Genomic DNA, 17,306 nt, shown 5'->3' on the forward strand with positions numbered 1-17,306 from the left:
CTAGCGATCTAAATATCAAAACTGAATAATAAAATAAGATAAAAAAACATCAAAAATCAGCTTTAGATTTAAAATTAAAAATTTAAATATTGACTTATAAACATAAGCATAACTAGAACGAACAATATTGGTTGGCTGTTTCAAAGCTGCCAGTGCAATCTTAAAACCGAGAAGTGATTTTATTCTCTATTTCATTCATCAACAGAGAAAAGAGAAAATATCCTGTATGCTTCCGCTCGTCAGACTTCACAAGGCGTGAAAAAGGTAACACCGCGCCTTCATGTACATTTGGCACTATCGCAAAAAACTAGTAAGCCACCTTTATTAGCCGTTCCGTGCATCGAGCAATCTCGCCGCGCACCGTCAGGGCGGAAAGCCGAAATCGAATCAGACCGAAGCGGAGAGGAGAGGGAAAAAAAAATTCATCAGAAGCGAAGTGGGGGACAGGGAGAGGAAAAAAAAAAAAAGAAGTCGGGGGCGGCCGCCGACGGCGAGCAGCGAGCGGAGGAGCAGAGAATGTCGGCGCTGCAGAGCTGGCGCAAGGCGTACGGCGCGCTCAAGGACACCACCACCGTCAGCCTCGCCAATCTCAACTCCGACTTCAAGGTCCGGATCGAGTTCTCTCCTCCCCACCCCTCGATTCTCTGGCGCGAGTTGGTTCGGTTCATGCAATTTGCCGCAGATGAGTCTAGACTGGAGGCATTTGGATCTGTGGTTTATTGCTCCGTTGGGATTTATCTTGGTTTGCGATTTTTTCCTCTTCTTCTGTAGGATCTGGATGTGGCGATTGTGAAGGCCACGAATCACGTGGAGTGCCCGCCCAAGGAGCGCCACCTGCGCAGTGCGTTGATTCATCCTCACTCCCAGTATCCTATATCCTCGCTTGCGATTTTTTTTTGGTGTGCTTAATTTAGCGTGCGTGGAATCGGATGCGAGATCGTTCGGTGGGATGGAGGGTACACGCTGTTGTGGTTTTCCCCATTCTCCCTTGGGTTTGGTGTTTGATGGGTTGGTGGTGGTTGTGTTGCAGAGATTGTGGCGGCGACGTCCATCGCTAGGCCTCGGGCGGACGTCGCCTACTGCATTCATGCTCTTGCTCGCCGCCTCGCCAAAACCCGGAACTGGATTGTAAGCACCCTGCACTCCTGATGAGATTTCAGTGTTAATGTTGTTTTATGATTATGGGTCGCTTTTCCTGAACTTTTGTTTTCCTGCAACCATTAACAGCAAATCGACTATATCCAGACACTTTTCAGTGTTCTGTTTCTATTTGCATGTATTCATTTGTCCACGTTTATTAATGTAGCATTATTTCATGCACTATGTAGGTTGCACTGAAGACACTTGTGGTGATCCACAGGCTTCTCCGGGAAGGTGATCCTACATTCCGTGAAGAGTTTCTTACTTTTACACAAAGAGTGCGGATTTTGCAATTATCGAATTTCAAGGATGATTCCACCCCTGTTGGTTAGTAGAGCCGTATCAATTTTCTTTAGTACCTCCTCCTAAATTCCCATTATTTCTAACATAAATTTATATCCAGCTTGGGACTATTCTTCATGGGTTCGTACATATGGCTTGTTTTTGGAGGAAAGACTAGAATGCTTCAGGGTCTTAAAGTATGATATTGAGGCTGAGCGTTTGTCGAAACAGGGTCAAGGGCCTGAAAAGGTTTGGTTATTGTCATTTTCATTTTAACATTGCAGTCAAATTAGCTACCATAATTATAATAAAAGTTACAACATTTTGTCAATTGTTTTCTATCTTGTTGAATTCTGCTTATTGTGTCTTTTTCAGGGCCACAGTAGAACCAGAGAACTAGATTCTCCAGACTTGCTGGAGCAATTACCAGCACTGCAACAGTTACTATATCGACTTATTGGATGTCGGGTGATTTTCTCTTTTGCCAGTTTGGATTATTAGTGGAAAAATAAACATTCTAACATCTAATTTTCAGTCTGTTTTTAAGTAGACGTCTTGACACAGCATTTTTTATTCTCATGCAGCCAGAAGGAGCTGCAAATAGCAATTATTTGGTGCAGTATGCTCTAGCTCTGGTAAGCTTTGTTTTTTGCCACCATTGTTTTCTCATTTCTTATTTTTGGATGAAAACATGTTTCTTTTTATTACCCAACCACTCTATTGTAAACATCTTAGTTGACATGGCACCTCATAATCTGTCAGAATGAAGAGCCATCTCCTGTTGATATAACTGATCTGTTCCTACTTTGAACTGGTTTATTCTTAGAATATGGACATCTTTTGTTCTGTACTGTATATGTGCCATCTCTTCACTCATGTCATTGCTTGTTAGTGCATATCTTTTTGCAATATTTTGTACACGAAATTGTGATCATCTACTGGCGCCTTGTGGAGTACATTCCTAGAAATTTTATTTTGTTAAAATGGTTTTATATTTGCATACTATCTTAATGTATCCGGGCAGAAAAAAAAATCACATTTTTGGGCAGAATTTTAAGTATATTGTGCATTCTATTTTGTGTTCATAACTTGATATCACTAGTCAAATAAGAAAGCAAAAGCGTCCGTGGTGTTTTTTTTTTGGGAATAACATTCTGGTCATAAGAAAACAAAACCGATTGCTCTCCTTTTAGGAAATAAATTTCCATTTCGTGTTATGAATTAAATTTCTTGTTAGTTTTAGAAATTATTATTTTGATTAATTTAACTTGGTAACTTAGTGAATATCCTTGTTTTGCACAGGTTCTCAAAGAAAGCTTCAAAATCTATTGTGCAATAAATGATGGAATTATCAACCTTGTCGACAAGGTAATTTATTTTTATATTGGCAGCATGTTTTCATGTTCTGTCAAGTTGTGCATAATAATATTTACTTTTGTTGCTTGAAAACTGTGCAGTTTTTTGAGATGCCAAGACATGAAGCACTCAAAGCCCTTGAAATTTACAGGAGGGCTGGACAGCAGGTGATTCTAAAGGATGTTGTGTGAAATTTGTGGTATTTCAATGATGATCACAATGCTAGAAGTAACATACAGTTATCCAGCGCTCTTACTGGACAGCTTATTTTTGCTCCAGGCTGGAAGCCTATCGGACTTCTATGAAAATTGTCGTGGATTGGAACTTGCAAGAAATTTCCAATTTCCTACTCTGAGGGAGGCAAGTATTTTTGTGCTTGCAACTTCTTGTATTGAACAATCAGATAAGTCAATTGTTTATACTTTTTTTCCTCAAAATTTTCCAGCCACCACAGTCATTCCTTTCAACCATGGAGGAGTATGTGAGAGAGGCACCACGTATGGTTCCAATTAAGGAGCCGTTGGTAAGTACTTAGTTAGAACAACCTTCTATTTTTTAAGAAAACATTTATAGTTGTCTCCTTATATTATAATTAATCAAGTAGCAGCCCTGATAATGATGTGCAATATTGATCTTTAATTGGAATTTGAAACCACTGTAAAAAAGTTTCATAGCGCGCTTTGCAGCAGCTGTATTTTATTTCTCCAAGATGTTTGTTTTTCACAGTCTCTTGTTTGTTTTTCAGTCTCTTTTTCTTATCTTAACGGCAATATTATAATCTTGAGAACAACAGCAGGTCCTTTTGGATCCAACTTTATTTTAATGCAGAACCAAATAAAATTACTAGATTTCGTTTTCAAACAGCTCATCTACTAATTATTACACTGAGTTTGAGAATAAATGCGGTAATATTTGTAGGGAACATGTATTATACCTAGGCCGCGTTCGCCCCTCCCTCTAAGTTAACTTATCCCCTCGTTTTTCGCACGTACGCTTCCCGAACTGCTAAACGGTGTATTTTTTGCAAAAAAATTCTATAGGAAAGTTGTTTGAAAAAATCATATTAATCTATTTTATATTTTTTAATAATTACTTAATTATGTACTAATCTATTACTGCGTTTCTGTGCCAGGATAAGTTAACTTATCCCCCCTCAAAATAACGAGGCACTATATACTCTACTAGTATCCAGAACTTTTGATTTCTCAACTGCATCTCTATGCAGCCTCTTAGGCCGCGTTCGTTTGCCACACTAACTAAACTATATTCCCTCGTTTGTCACGCGCACGGTTTTCAAATTGCTAAACGGTGTGTTTTTTTACAAAAAATTTCTATAGGAAAGTTGCTTTAAAAATTCCGATTAATCCATTTTTCAAAATTTTATAATTAATAATTAATTAATCATGTACTAATCTAATACCACGTTTTTCGTGCCGGTTAACAACACTCGCACCGAATGCAGCCTTAGTTTATTCCTGAGCAAAGTGAAAATAATTCTGCCTGTCGCAGCTTAAAGTAAAACTTCTTAACTACTTAACCTTTTCATTCATCTTTGGTTACTATCTTCAACAGAGAAATATTTCTTGTAAACTGAATTCAGCAGTTAGCATCCAAGTATTGGTTTTGGCATTAGTGAAATTTTTATTTGGTTTATTTAAATTTTGCTGTGATCCTCACAGCACCAAAATAGGATAATCATATGTTTATGTGTACCGAGACAATCATCTGATCTATCGAATGGATTGTTAAACTCTTTAATTATTGTTATTTCATCAGGAGTTTCCAGAGAGACTACTTCTGACATACAAACCAGAAGAATCAGAAGAAGCTCCTGAGCTTGTTCCTGCTGAGGAGGAGAAACCACAAACTGAAGAACCTGCTGCTGCTGCTGCTGCTGCAATGCCATCTTCTGCTGAAGTAGTTTCACCTCCTCCTAAAGTTGAGGTCGTAGACACTGGTGATTTATTGGTAAGTAGAACAAACCATTTGCTGCATGCTGCATTGGTGCATTTTTCACAATTTAACAATATGTTTATTCCTAGGGATTAAGTGATCCAACCCCTAGTGTATCGGCAATAGAGGAAAGCAATGCTTTGGCCTTGGCTATAATTCCTACAGGTATTTTATTATACTTCAATTCAGTGATGCCTATCATGCACCTTGTGCTAATTCTGAAAATTGCTCGCAATATAACAGGAGGTGATACTTCAACAAGTGGCACAACTACTGTGCAAGATAAAGGATTTGACCCTACAGGATGGGAACTTGCTCTTGTTACTACCCCAAGCACCAACACAAATTCACTGGCCATGGATAGTAATTTGGTGGGTTTTCTTACTTTCTCTGAGGATATTTATGGTTAGTATAATGTTCCGCTTTGGATTTGGAGACTGCTATTCTGCTGTTAGTGGCCTCCTGCCATCTTATCTTGGTTGTGGGCTGAACACGGCTTTAACTATATCTCCCAAACCAACATAGTTGGTATCTGTCTGGAAAAGCTTTCCTGGCTTATTGTTGGTGAAAACAGGAACATGACTGACTACCCATATATCTATGTTTATCAGATAAGAATTTATGAGAAAAATTGGTAACTTTTTAGTTGATCTGAATAGCAAGTAAATGATTTATTGTCTAGAAACTCTTTCATGATTACCTGAATGGACCTCATTGAGTCTTGAGCTAATCTGGGAAGTGGTTCTAACAACCCTGTTTAAGTCCATGAAAGACCTGCTGACATGTTCTGCTTCTCAAAGGAAAGGAAGTTCTTCATATGCTAGCAATTATGAATATCTCATCCTAATAGTGACTAACTTTGGGCTTGGTAGTTTTCCATCTGTCTTCTAAATTTATTGGGGGGCAAACTAACAACATCATTCTAGCGATTTGGAGACTCGTATTTTTCTTTTGAATTTATTGGAGGGATTGATTTTCCCCTGCCCCCACTCTGATTTTTGGTGTTCTTTTCTTTTGTTTTTTTCGTTTACATGTTTGTGTCGTAGGGATGAAATGTTCCCATCCCAAACCACAAGTGAAAATGACGCTTTTCTCTTGCACTGGCATTTTATGATTTGAAATTTGTTCTAAATCTTTGAACTGTTCAGTGAATTGGGTTCAGTAACCATGTTGTAACTTTTTATTAGTATTTGCTATTGGTCTAGCTAACCAGGCCAAAATTTCCACTCTTATTTTTGTCTACAGGGCGGTGGATTTGACAAGCTCACACTGGAAAGCTTATACGACGATGGAGTCTACAGGCAGCATATGCAGCAGCAGCAGCAGCTCTATGGCTCAGCTGCCCCCAACCCATTCATGGCGACCGATCCTTTTGCAATGTCGAATCAAGTAGCTCCCCCACCATCAGTTCAAATGGCTAACATGGCTCAGCAGCCGCAGCAGATGCCTCTGATGATGCAGCCAAATCCATTCGGACCACCATTACAGCCACAGCATGCAGGCATTGCTCAGGCACCCAACCCCTTCCTCGATGCTGGGTTCGGCCCTTTCCCGGCATCAAATGGAATGCAGCACCCTCAAGCCAACCCATTCGGAACCGCCCAACTTTTATAGGGTCACCCAATTAAACACACGCGATGGGCACTTGGGCAGTGCAAAATTCAGTCTATATACTCTATAGAGTTACGTACTGCGTGTGTCGAGAAGTGAGATTTGCAGGTGTCGCAATGGTACAGTATAGATAAGATAACCTACTTTTGTGTTGGCTTCTCTTTGGCTGTGGCCGCTCGATTCTTTTGTAGCTAACGCCTGTATTAAACCTCATGTGCAGCAGTATTGTTTTTTCCACCATTTGTGGCGTGGCGGCTGGGCTTGGACGACTCTTCTTGTAAAGCAATTTGTTCTCTCATTCAAAGTTACATGTCAATAAAAAGGTCATAGGTTGCTTGTAAAGAAATAGCTAGCTAAGTGTATATGCTTTTGAAAACTAAAGATAATTTCAATTTATGTGCAGTAGGCCAGTAACCTTGGTATGCTCCCTGATTCATGTCGTGTTACTCGTGTAATCCCTCCGTTCCAAAACAAATCAACTTTTCAGTTTTCTGATACAATGTTTAACTCTTTCGTCTTGTTCAGAAAACTTTTACGATTAATAATTTTATTTTTATTAAATAATAAAACATAAATGATATTTTATATGTGACTAATTTTTTTAAAATTTTTTAAATTTTTTTAAATAAGACGAATAATCAAATGTTTGACAAAAAAACCAAAAAGAGGTTGGGGCGTATTTTGTCTTACCCCAAAGCTACGTCTTATATAGAGCACAACGACAAGATGACAGGAGAGATGCTCCCTGTCACTCGTCAGATCACATGGGCACCGGGTTCGCGACCTCGTCCATACCTGTGACGGTGTGAGCGACCTCATCCATACGTGTGAATGTTTGTTTACTCGTTACACCCGTACGTGTGGACAAAATCGATGTAAGAATGTGCTGCTTTCATCCTTTCTCACCAGCGAAGGGCACGGATTGATCTGCAAATAATCCGTGGCCGGCTCTAATTAGTTTTTATGGAGTTTTCATTTCCGCCGACCGAATCTATGGCTACTGCTTATCAATGCTAATATATATATATATACATATATATATATATATATATAAATAAATAAATTTAGATAAGATAAAAAAAAGTATGGAATGAATGTTATAATGAATTTACGGTCCAGTTGACACGAGCAGACGACGAACATCGTGAAGAGGATGCACCTCTCAACTTTGCTGGTTCATTCGCTTGGTGACACGCGACGATCGGCGAGCAGCTGCACGTGCCCGATCTCTTTTCTTTTGGGGAGATTCTGGGAGAGTGATCGATCCCGAATTGACACTCAGTAGTATGATTTGTTCGATGATTTCTACGTGGCGAGAGATCGATAGAGTATCGTAAACCTACCGGACGTTCTGCCCATGTTTGTTCATGATCGTACCCACACGTGTGGAGTACACGAGGCAGCGTGCATTAGCGCCGTCTGGAAGGGAAGCCGTTATAAAGCGTTACTCTCTCAGCTCCATCACCGATACAGGGAACCTGATTTATTCGTTTAAAAATCGAACTACTCGTATGACACGTATATATACGCTCCCACCGGGTCCTTTTTTACTTTATACTTATAAATAAAAAATTAAAATTTTTTAATTTTAAATTTGAAGTTAATTTTAAGGTTTTGCCATCAAAGTTTATTTTGTAGTCATAGATCGTTAAAATACATATATATATATATATATATTTATTCATAATTATTTTTTATTTATAAATATGCAGTTTGGCCCTTTCGTTTGCAAATACATATTATACGATGTTTTGATATTATTCATTAAAAATTATATTATATATATATCTAGATCATTTAGTTTCTATGTAAATATGACATAATAAAAAATCTTATAATATAAGATGAAGATAGTAAACGCTTATTTGAATGATGATGAATTTGAACAAATATAAAACGTACTATTATTTTATTCATAAATAAATCTAGATATGTCCAAAACAAATTATAATACAATGAAGTTTTCACTACCTTCGTTTACGTTTTGAGTCCATTGTAACTCAATATTTTTTAAATTCAATGCAAGTTTAACTTATGAGATGTGTAGAAGTCTAAAAATACTATATTCATTTAAAATATAAACACATCTAGATTATTTGTCAAATAGTAAAATTTAGTAAAAAAAAATCTCTTTTAGTTACTTTTAGAGGTTTAAATTTCAAATGGTTTAGCCTCAATTACGAAGCATGCATCAATAAAATCAGTAAAATTATGACAATCAAGAGATGAATGTTTATGTTCTAGGATAATCATAAAATCTGAATACCTGCAATGAAGGAAATTCATAACTGTGAATCGGGCGCTTTGAATCTGTTTGAGGCCCCACCCCCCAAAAAATCTGGCCTGCTCGGATCTCGCGGTGGATCTGATCGCGCGCTCGGCCGCTCCTCCCCCACTCCCCCGCCTATAAGAATCCCTCCCTCCTCCCCCTTCCCCGCTCACGCGCCACTCGTTGTCACACACTTTGCGCCTCCTCCCCACCCCCAAAACCTCGCCGTGATCCGGTGGCCCGTGGATGCAGCAGCGCGGGCGATCCTTCAACCGCCGTTCCCGGAGCTTCTCGCGCGCCCGCCTCGCCATCGAGGGGTCTTAGTCTTGCACGCCCTCTCCCCCGCCGCCGCTAAACCCCCCCCCCCCCTCAGACCTCTAAAATCTCCCTGAACGAACTGTTCCTGCCGAGATGGACGTCGCCGCCGCCGCCGCTGTTAACGGTAAGCAGATCGGGCCGGATCTGTTCTGCGCGCCGTGCGTTTGTTCTCGTTTATGCTGGACTGCTGGTCTGGTTTTGGGGATGTGGGGGGGGGGGGGCATGGGCCATGGGGGTTCAATGGTCGAGCCGAGCGGGTGGCTTCCGGATCTCGTTCGTGCGGAGGCGTTGTTCTGCGGGGATGGATGTGGCTGGGGTGGTGATGTCTGACGCGTCTGCGTGTTGTGTTGCAGGAGTGCTTGAGGTGGAGGAGAGGAAGGCGCAGAAGAGCTACTGGGAGGAGCACTCCAAGGACCTCACTGTCGAGGCCATGATGCTCGACTCCCGCGCCACCGATCTCGACAAGGAAGAGCGCCCCGAGGTGATAACACAGTGCCATCGACTAATTTCTTCTCGGCTGTCTAGTGATTTAGTGCTTACCAGTAATTTCTGTGAAATGTACTGGCTTTTTGCGGACTCCAACTTGTTACCTGCCTAGATCTTGGGAGTTATTTGCTATTATGTTACTCAATAGAGTGGACTTCGTAAAATAGTGTCTCCGTCACGGGTTTCGCCAAAATGGTACTCCTAAAAGAGGGGTTTCCCCAAAAAATGATACTTTGATCGGTTTTAGCTCATTTTCTATTGTGTTATCACAAAATGAGCATATGAAATGACAAATATACCCATGACGTCTATTTTACGATATTACGTGAATTTAAAACAACTTTTATAATAAACATTTAATTGAAAAAATATCATCTCATGGCATAAGTAATAAAAATCACATCTCATACAACAAAAGGTATTTTTTTGCAAAAAAAATGCCAAAAATTAACAATAAACATCAAATCCTTGCATCATAACACTGCCACAAAATATTGTTTTTGGCATTTGGGCTCATTTTCTTTTGCAAAATATATTGTTGTTGCGTGAGATGTGATTTTTATTACTTGTGCCGTGAGATAATATTTTTCCAATCAAAGGTTTGTTCTAAAAGTTGTTTTAAATTCAGGTTATGTCATAAAATAGGTGTCAAGGGTATATTTGTCCTTTCATATGTCCAGTTTGTGATAAAACAATAGAAAATGAGCTAAAACTGATCAAAATACCATTTTGGCAAAACCCCTTTTGTAGGAGTACCATTTCCTTGATGGGGATACTATTTTGGCAAAGCCCACTCTATTGAGTACTATAATAGCAAATCGGGAGCATGCATTTGCTTTTGGGCTTTGGCCCTTTACAAAATTGCTCTGGGGAACCAGGGCAAGCTAGTCTAGCCTTTTTGGGCATAGTTTTTCTATAGTTATCAATGCAAGTGTGCTTAGGGCACAGAACGAGCCGAGCTCGGTTCTCTAGGCTTGAGCTCGATACAAGCTTGAGCTGAGCCTATTCCACCTTTGAGCTTCTAGGCAAGCTTGACTTGAGCTCAAGCTTGGTAGCTGTCAGCTGAGCTTGATAGTTACTGTTATAGTACATCTTTTAATAACAACCTCTTGAAAAAATATAATTATTTTCTAGTTAATCATATTAATAAAATAGTAGACAAGGAACCAAGATAAATATATATTGCTAACACATGCTAATTTATTGTATAGATACATGTTAATGTTTATTTATCTATTAGCTTAACAATATGCAGGGTTACTAAACAATAAAAGTCATGCATAGTCACGCTTGTTAGAAGTTCGAGCTCGGCTCTCAAAGCTCGTAAGATTTGCCTTGGGCTTGAGTGAGCTCAAATCAAGCCTAGGACGAGCCGAGCTTGAGGTACTCATGAGCCTAGAGCTTTTTTGAAAGCCCTAAGTGCGCTCACAGGAGATAAGAGACTAGAGAGTCTGGTGTCTATTTTTCTTTTTGAGAGTGACTGATGTTGACTCAAACTTTTTGGGTATCCTCGAGTCTAAGTGATCTATCTCAGCAAAGCTGCGTGTCCACTTGACATGGCACCAAACCTTGACGTACAAGATAATGTGTTCCTCAGGTACACAGCTGAATTGTTGTCACTGTTTGGGGACTTTCCACAGATGAGAATGAATGTGTTACTCTAACTGTCTAAATATTCCCATGAGCAGAAAATGGGATTGGGCCCTCTCGCGCAATTGCCATAATAACCCTTTTCCTCTTTAAAATGGTCATTATCACATTGGTTGGGCATGTTTTTGGATGCTGGAAAATATTTCCCGGTACTTGTGTTCTGACATATCTCCTTTTTCACCCCTTCTGCAGATATTGTCTTTACTTCCTTCATATGAAGGAAAATCAGTATTGGAGCTTGGTGCTGGAATAGGCCGCTTCACTGGAGAACTAGCAAAAACAGCTGGGCATGTTCTTGCAATGGATTTCATTGAAAGTGTGATTAAGAAGGTTTAGCATTCCCTTACAATTTAACATTAGTTTTGTTGCGTAACTATGATTGGCATCCTTTATGTCTACATGAACGATATGTCTGGTTCACAGAGTTTCTTTACATTGTTTCTTGTAGAATGAAAGCATAAACGGCCACCACAAGAATGCATCATTTATGTGTGCAGATGTCACATCTCCTGACTTGATGATTGAGGATAACTCCATTGATCTGATATTTTCAAACTGGTTGCTGATGTATCTTTCAGACGAGGAGGTAATGAGCAGATCGTACTTAAATAACCCTTATCTCCTATTTTTCAAATAAATAAACATTTAAAATCTGCTGTGATCTTTCTTTTACATCTGAATGTCTTAGAAAATGAACCCTGATTTAGAAAAACCTGACTTCATGTTGAAACTGGATATATTTTTGTCATGTCTTCTGGGCTTGCTAACTCATACTATTACTGTAGGTTGAGAAGCTAGTAAAAAGAATGGTAAAGTGGTTAAAGGTTGGTGGCTATATCTTCTTTAGGGAATCTTGTTTCCATCAGTCCGGAGACTCGAAGAGGAAAGTGAATCCAACACATTACCGGGAGCCAAGGTTTTACACTAAGGTTAGAATGCAAACTATCCTGTTTCTGTATTCCCTTCTATAATGTCAATCTTGAGCTTAACAGTGCAAGGTTTTCTACTAGTCCTGCCTCTTGAATCCCTAGGAATTGTTTTTTTTCGGGAGACGAAGGGTAGCAACACCAAACAATGTTACTTGCATTGTTTTGTGACAACTTGTGATGATTGAAAGCTAACAGGTTGATTTAAAAATAGGTGTTTAAAGAGTGTCAAGCTCTTGATCAAGCTGGGAATTCCTTTGAACTCTCTCTACTTACTTGCAAGTGTGTTGGAGCTTATGTGAAAAACAAGAAAAATCAAAACCAGGTATTTTTTGTCCTTGCATGGGAACATACACCCATGTCATGTGGTGAAGTAAATTGATGATGAATTATGCCATGCTTGCAGATATGTTGGCTATGGCAAAAGGTTGATTCGACAGAAGATCGGGGATTTCAAAAATTTTTGGACAATGTGCAATACAAAACCAATGGAATATTGCGGTATGAACGCATCTTTGGAGAAGGTTTCGTGAGCACTGGTGGAATTGGTTAGTAGATATATTTCTTTCTGGCATTTTTAAATAAGTAATATTCTAATTTATAATATGTATGTTTGCTGTTTTTCTATCTTTATTCACCAGAGACTACAAAAGAATTTGTGGACAAGCTGGATCTTCGACCTGCACAGAGTGTGCTTGATGTTGGATGTGGAATTGGGGGTGGTGATTTTTATATGGCTGAAAAGTATGATGTTCATGTTGTTGGTATCGATCTTTCGATAAACATGGTTTCTTTTGCACTTGAGCGTGCAATTGGGCGTAGCTGCTCAGTTGAGTTTGAAGTTGCTGATTGCACCACAAAGACATACCCAGACAATACGTTTGACGTCATCTACAGCCGTGACACTATCCTTCACATACAAGTACGTACTACACATTATTTAACCACTCATTTGTAGGTTGCCTCTTCCTGGTTTATTGCTCTATAGCCTCTATGGGTTTCAATATTTTCAGTTTGACTGTTTTAGGCAAGCGCTGATAACCTGTGTACGTTTGTAAATTCTTGGAAGTGTTTTAGTTACCTGCCATTAATTATGTGTTACCCTTTATCTGATGAGTGCTGTTTTTGTACTTTGCAGGATAAACCCTCCCTGTTCAAATCCTTTTTCAACTGGCTCAAACCTGGGGGTAAGGTTCTAATTAGCGATTACTGCAAGTGTCCCGGGAAACCTTCAGAAGAGTTTGCAGCTTACATTAAGCAAAGGGGTTACGACCTTCACGATGTCAAGGCTTACGGAAAGGTGCTTGCTAGCTTCATTCTATATGATTGAAATACTATTCCTTTTATGAAAATGTAGAGAGCTATGACATCTCTTTGCTAAAATATCCAGATGCTCGAGAATGCTGGTTTCCATGATGTCGTTGCCGAAGACCGCACCGATCAGGTAATCCACAGTGGTTTGCTCACTGGCTGCATGCTCATATCCTCTTCAACTGAGATTTAGGTATAATTTCCTGTGGTACTGATCATCCTCAATCTTGTCTTGCGCAGTTCCTCAATGTTTTACAGAGGGAGCTTGCTGAAGTTGAAAAGAATAAAAATGAGTTCGTCTCTGACTTCAGCCAGGTGATTTGGCAAATCCCTTGGTGCATTGAACAAAACTAACCATTAACTGCCAGTTTAGTAGCTGCTTTCTTTCCATTGTTTGTTGATGGTATGCACACCATATTCTTTGTTTCACTTATGTTCAGGAGGACTATGACGACATTGTGAATGGTTGGAAGGCAAAACTTCAAAGGAGTTCAGCTGGTGAGCAGAGGTGGGGGCTGTTCATCGCGACCAAGTGATGAACCTAGATGCCGCAGCCTGGGGGGGATTTTGCGTGAAACTTTTGATGTTGGTGTTGGGAAATAATCGGGTTCATTCCGTGTGGCCATTAGTTATTATTTTTGTTGCCCGTTGTTTAATTCCATGCAGCGTACTTTGCGTGAAACTTTCGATGTTGGTGTTTGGAAATAAGAAATAAAGTTCTCCCCCATTGTTTTCGACTTTTGTTGAGTTGAGCTGAAAAGCTCAGTTGCGTCAAGGCAAAAGGGGTGATGGTAAGCCAACTAGCATATTTACAAACGATAAAAATAAAAAATAATTTATAAATAAAATTTTTATATACACGTTCTTCACGGTCTAAATGCTAAGATTGAAAAATAAGCCACGATAACAAAAATTCTAAAATTAATTTTTAAATTTATAATTAAAATTTTAAATTTTGGTTTACAAGCACTGGCAAAAGCGAAAAGAAAATCGTTGTCCGTGGGCAAGAGCTGGACAATTGGACATCAAACCAAAATAATCTGGAGTAACCTGGAACAATGGAAGTCCTTTCGCGTCCATGCTTCAGTTTATATACAGTAAGGAAGTCGAAGTCGCAACGACACGGACACGCCAGTACGCCACATGCTTTTCTCGCTGTCTCGGGCTCACGAGTCGAGTGGTCAACCTTGGAACGGATTCGAATTGGAGGAGCGATGCGAAAAACGAACCTGGACCAGCTAACAAAAGTCTCCCACGCGCAAATGTTGTGGGCGGGACCGAGGGAGACGGACGAGAGGCAGGTAGCAGAAAGGAGCAGAGTAGGCGAGCACAACAAGGGAGTTACTCCGATCTTTTTTTTTCTATTTAGACTTATAAATTGTAAATCAACATTTTAAAATTTTAAAACTTAAATAGAAGTTAATTTTAAAGTTTTTTATCGATGTTTATTTTTCAGTCTGGACTATTACTCCCTCCGTTTTTTTAGACTTTTAAATTTACGTTTAACCTTATTTTTTTAGAAAAAGTTTTTAGTAACTAATCATGACCTAACACAAACGAGAGTTCAGCCATAGCCAGACACAGCCCGGACAGAGACTCTCTTCCTCTACAAGGCTGCCCCTACCTGACTGTGCGCGTGATGGTGGGGTGGCGGCATGTGCCGAGCAACAACACCGTTTCGTTCAGTTCCAAAGCTGCTGCGCACACTCTAGGGGGCCTCACGAGAGTTTCACGCTAATCAGCTACTTCTATCTCAGGTGCATAGGTCCTACCGGCTGGCTCTGGCTGCCCTACGAATCCACAGTTCTCGCGGCGGTAAACGACGCACCGCGCATCGTTTGTCGTCTTGTTTGGTTTGTGAACAAAGAGAAAAAAAGGATTCGAGGGAGACTGTAGTGTAGGTGATATGTTTTATTCTTTTCCAGGCTTGTTTAGTTTGAGAGAATTTTTGGATTAGGGGATGCTATAGTCGGTGAAATGAAAATTTTTGCATGTTACATCAGACGTTTGACCAAATATTGATTTGGGTTTTCGGTCATGAATGAAAAAATAAATTTCACGGCTGGCTTGTAAACCGCGAGACGAATTTTTTTAGTCTAATTAATCTGTCACTAGCGTATGTGGGTTACGGTAGCATTTATGGCTAATCACGTACTAATTGAGCTCAAAAGATTCGTCTCACGATTTCTCACGTAACTGTACAATTAGTTTTCCATTTTATCTATGTTTAATACTCTATTTAGGTGTTCAAAGATTCGATGTGATGTTTTTGGGTGAAAATTTTTGGAACTAAACAGCCCCTGGATTTCACATCGAATGTTTGGCAGAATATCGAAAGAATACTTCGACGATTAATTTAAAAACTAATTATATATGGTGTTAGGAAACTATGAGATGGATTTTTTAAGCCTACTTAATCTATCATTAGTATATATGAGTACTGTAGCAGTTATGGCTAATCATGCACTAATTATGATCAAAAGGTTCATCTCACAAATTCCTTCCAAACTGCGCAATTAGTTAGTTTTTAACTATATTTAATGCTATATCAAAGATTTGACGTGACGGGTGAACGCGAAGTGTTTTTCAACTAAACAGGACCTTACAATGGCAGATGATGATGCTTCCATTGCTCTATAAATGCTTTTCATTTTGGTTTTTGGGAGGGGGTGGACGAATCACGAATGCAGTGTGGCCTCGAAAGTAATGCCTATTTGCTACTTCATCCGTCTCATAATAAGTATATTTTTAGAATTTAAATTTATTCTAAAAATATATTTGTGAAGCACTGCACATCTCATCAATCACCTCATATTTAAATCTCTATCCATTTTATCTCTTTATATCCCTCGCTCCATACAATTTTTAGTTATTTTAACTAAGTTGTCACTACAATCCTAAAACATATTTATATTAGGATGGAATGAGTACTGTGTTACTATTGTAACATAAAGTGATACAAAAGGAATAGGAATGAAATCAAGAAACAAAAGCAGGGCAAACTACACATTAGCATACTCCATGGTCCAAAACCAACGGTGTTCTAAAATAATTTACAAATAAAATAATTTATAAATAAATATTGCCTGTAAGAATAAACAAAAGCGAAAAGATGGAGCGAATGTTCGTTTAGGACATAGGAAATTTATAAAAAAATCATAGAAATAAACTCAATTTCCGACAAAAATATTATCTAAATATCCTCAGCTCCAAAGAGGCTGGAACTCGATGAGAGGCCTCGGAGGCCATCTTTTGGCTCTTTGGAAAAACCCAACGCCGTATTTAAAGTGAACATATTTTAAATCGTGTTCCTAGCGATCTAAATCAAAGGCTAAAAATTAAACTATGACGAAAATAAATTCTAAAATCAACTTTAAATTAAAGTTAAAAATTTAATTTTTGGTTTACAAACATAAACAGAAGGGAAAAGATGTGACCTTGTAAACTAAAACTTGATTTTGAAAACTTAAATTTAAAGCTGATTTAGAATTTTCCACAATAATTAATTTTTCAGCATTTTCTTTTGGATGATTGAAAAAATATATAAAAAATTTATCAAATTATTTTTTAATCACTAATAAAACATTTCACTTAAACTTACTCCCTTGGTCTTATAGAAAAGACAATATAGTACTGGATATGATACATACTTATACTATGAATGTCATGGCCAATACTAAATTTATTTTTTAAAGTATGGAGGGATTTTATTTTTTAAAGTGTGGAGGGAGTATTTGCTTTGCCTCGCCCTTAACGGAAGTCTCCGTTACAACACATGCGGATCCGACCTGTCCCACCGGGCACCACGCCGCGAATCCCCCACCGGCCCCAGCCACGACGGGCCAGCCACTTCGCCTCGCCCCCGCCCCGCGCACGACGCAGACGCCGCGCGCGTCACGAGGCAAAAGATCGCCTCACCAAAATCACCACCACCGCCCGCCCCCCCGTCTCCGTTTCTCCGCCGCCGCGGCCGCCGCGGCGATCACTAGGAGATCTCATCCTCC

At 39.3% G+C, this 17,306-nt stretch overlaps 2 protein-coding genes across 3 annotated transcripts; both read left to right on the top strand.

Moving 5' to 3' along the window:
• The first annotated feature begins 217 nt into the window (after nucleotides 1-217).
• LOC102706153 (putative clathrin assembly protein At2g01600) lies at nucleotides 218-6,684 on the top strand. 2 transcript variants are annotated; one of them, XR_001550012.2, is made up of 16 exons: nucleotides 218-606; nucleotides 772-841; nucleotides 1,031-1,128; nucleotides 1,329-1,467; nucleotides 1,544-1,671; nucleotides 1,798-1,890; nucleotides 2,007-2,057; nucleotides 2,725-2,790; nucleotides 2,880-2,945; nucleotides 3,058-3,138; nucleotides 3,224-3,301; nucleotides 4,555-4,746; nucleotides 4,821-4,896; nucleotides 4,975-5,102; nucleotides 5,977-6,461; nucleotides 6,563-6,684. XR_001550012.2 is itself a non-coding variant. In XM_006646169.3 (15 exons), the coding sequence occupies exons 1-15, from the start codon at nucleotides 517-519 to the stop codon at nucleotides 6,343-6,345; spliced, it is 1,725 nt and encodes a 574-aa protein (XP_006646232.1). In that variant the 5' UTR covers nucleotides 218-516; the 3' UTR covers nucleotides 6,346-6,684. The 2 variants fall into 2 exon arrangements, 1 of the variants encoding a protein (XP_006646232.1); XM_006646169.3 differs by having other exon boundaries at nucleotides 5,977-6,684.
• Nucleotides 6,685-8,795: 2,111 nt separating this feature from the next.
• LOC102712945 (phosphoethanolamine N-methyltransferase 1-like) lies at nucleotides 8,796-14,041 on the top strand. Its single transcript, XM_040520060.1, has 12 exons — nucleotides 8,796-9,053; nucleotides 9,283-9,410; nucleotides 11,258-11,395; nucleotides 11,514-11,651; nucleotides 11,851-11,994; nucleotides 12,206-12,316; nucleotides 12,398-12,539; nucleotides 12,633-12,913; nucleotides 13,130-13,291; nucleotides 13,382-13,435; nucleotides 13,543-13,617; nucleotides 13,743-14,041. Exons 1-12 carry the CDS (start codon nucleotides 9,023-9,025, stop codon nucleotides 13,836-13,838), a joined length of 1,500 nt encoding a protein of 499 aa, XP_040375994.1. The 5' UTR covers nucleotides 8,796-9,022; the 3' UTR covers nucleotides 13,839-14,041.
• The last annotated feature ends 3,265 nt before the right edge of the window (nucleotides 14,042-17,306 follow it).

The sequence above is a fragment of the Oryza brachyantha genome, chromosome 1, assembly GCF_000231095.2.
Source record: "Oryza brachyantha chromosome 1, ObraRS2, whole genome shotgun sequence".
Classification (NCBI taxonomy): Eukaryota; Viridiplantae; Streptophyta; class Magnoliopsida; order Poales; family Poaceae; genus Oryza; species Oryza brachyantha.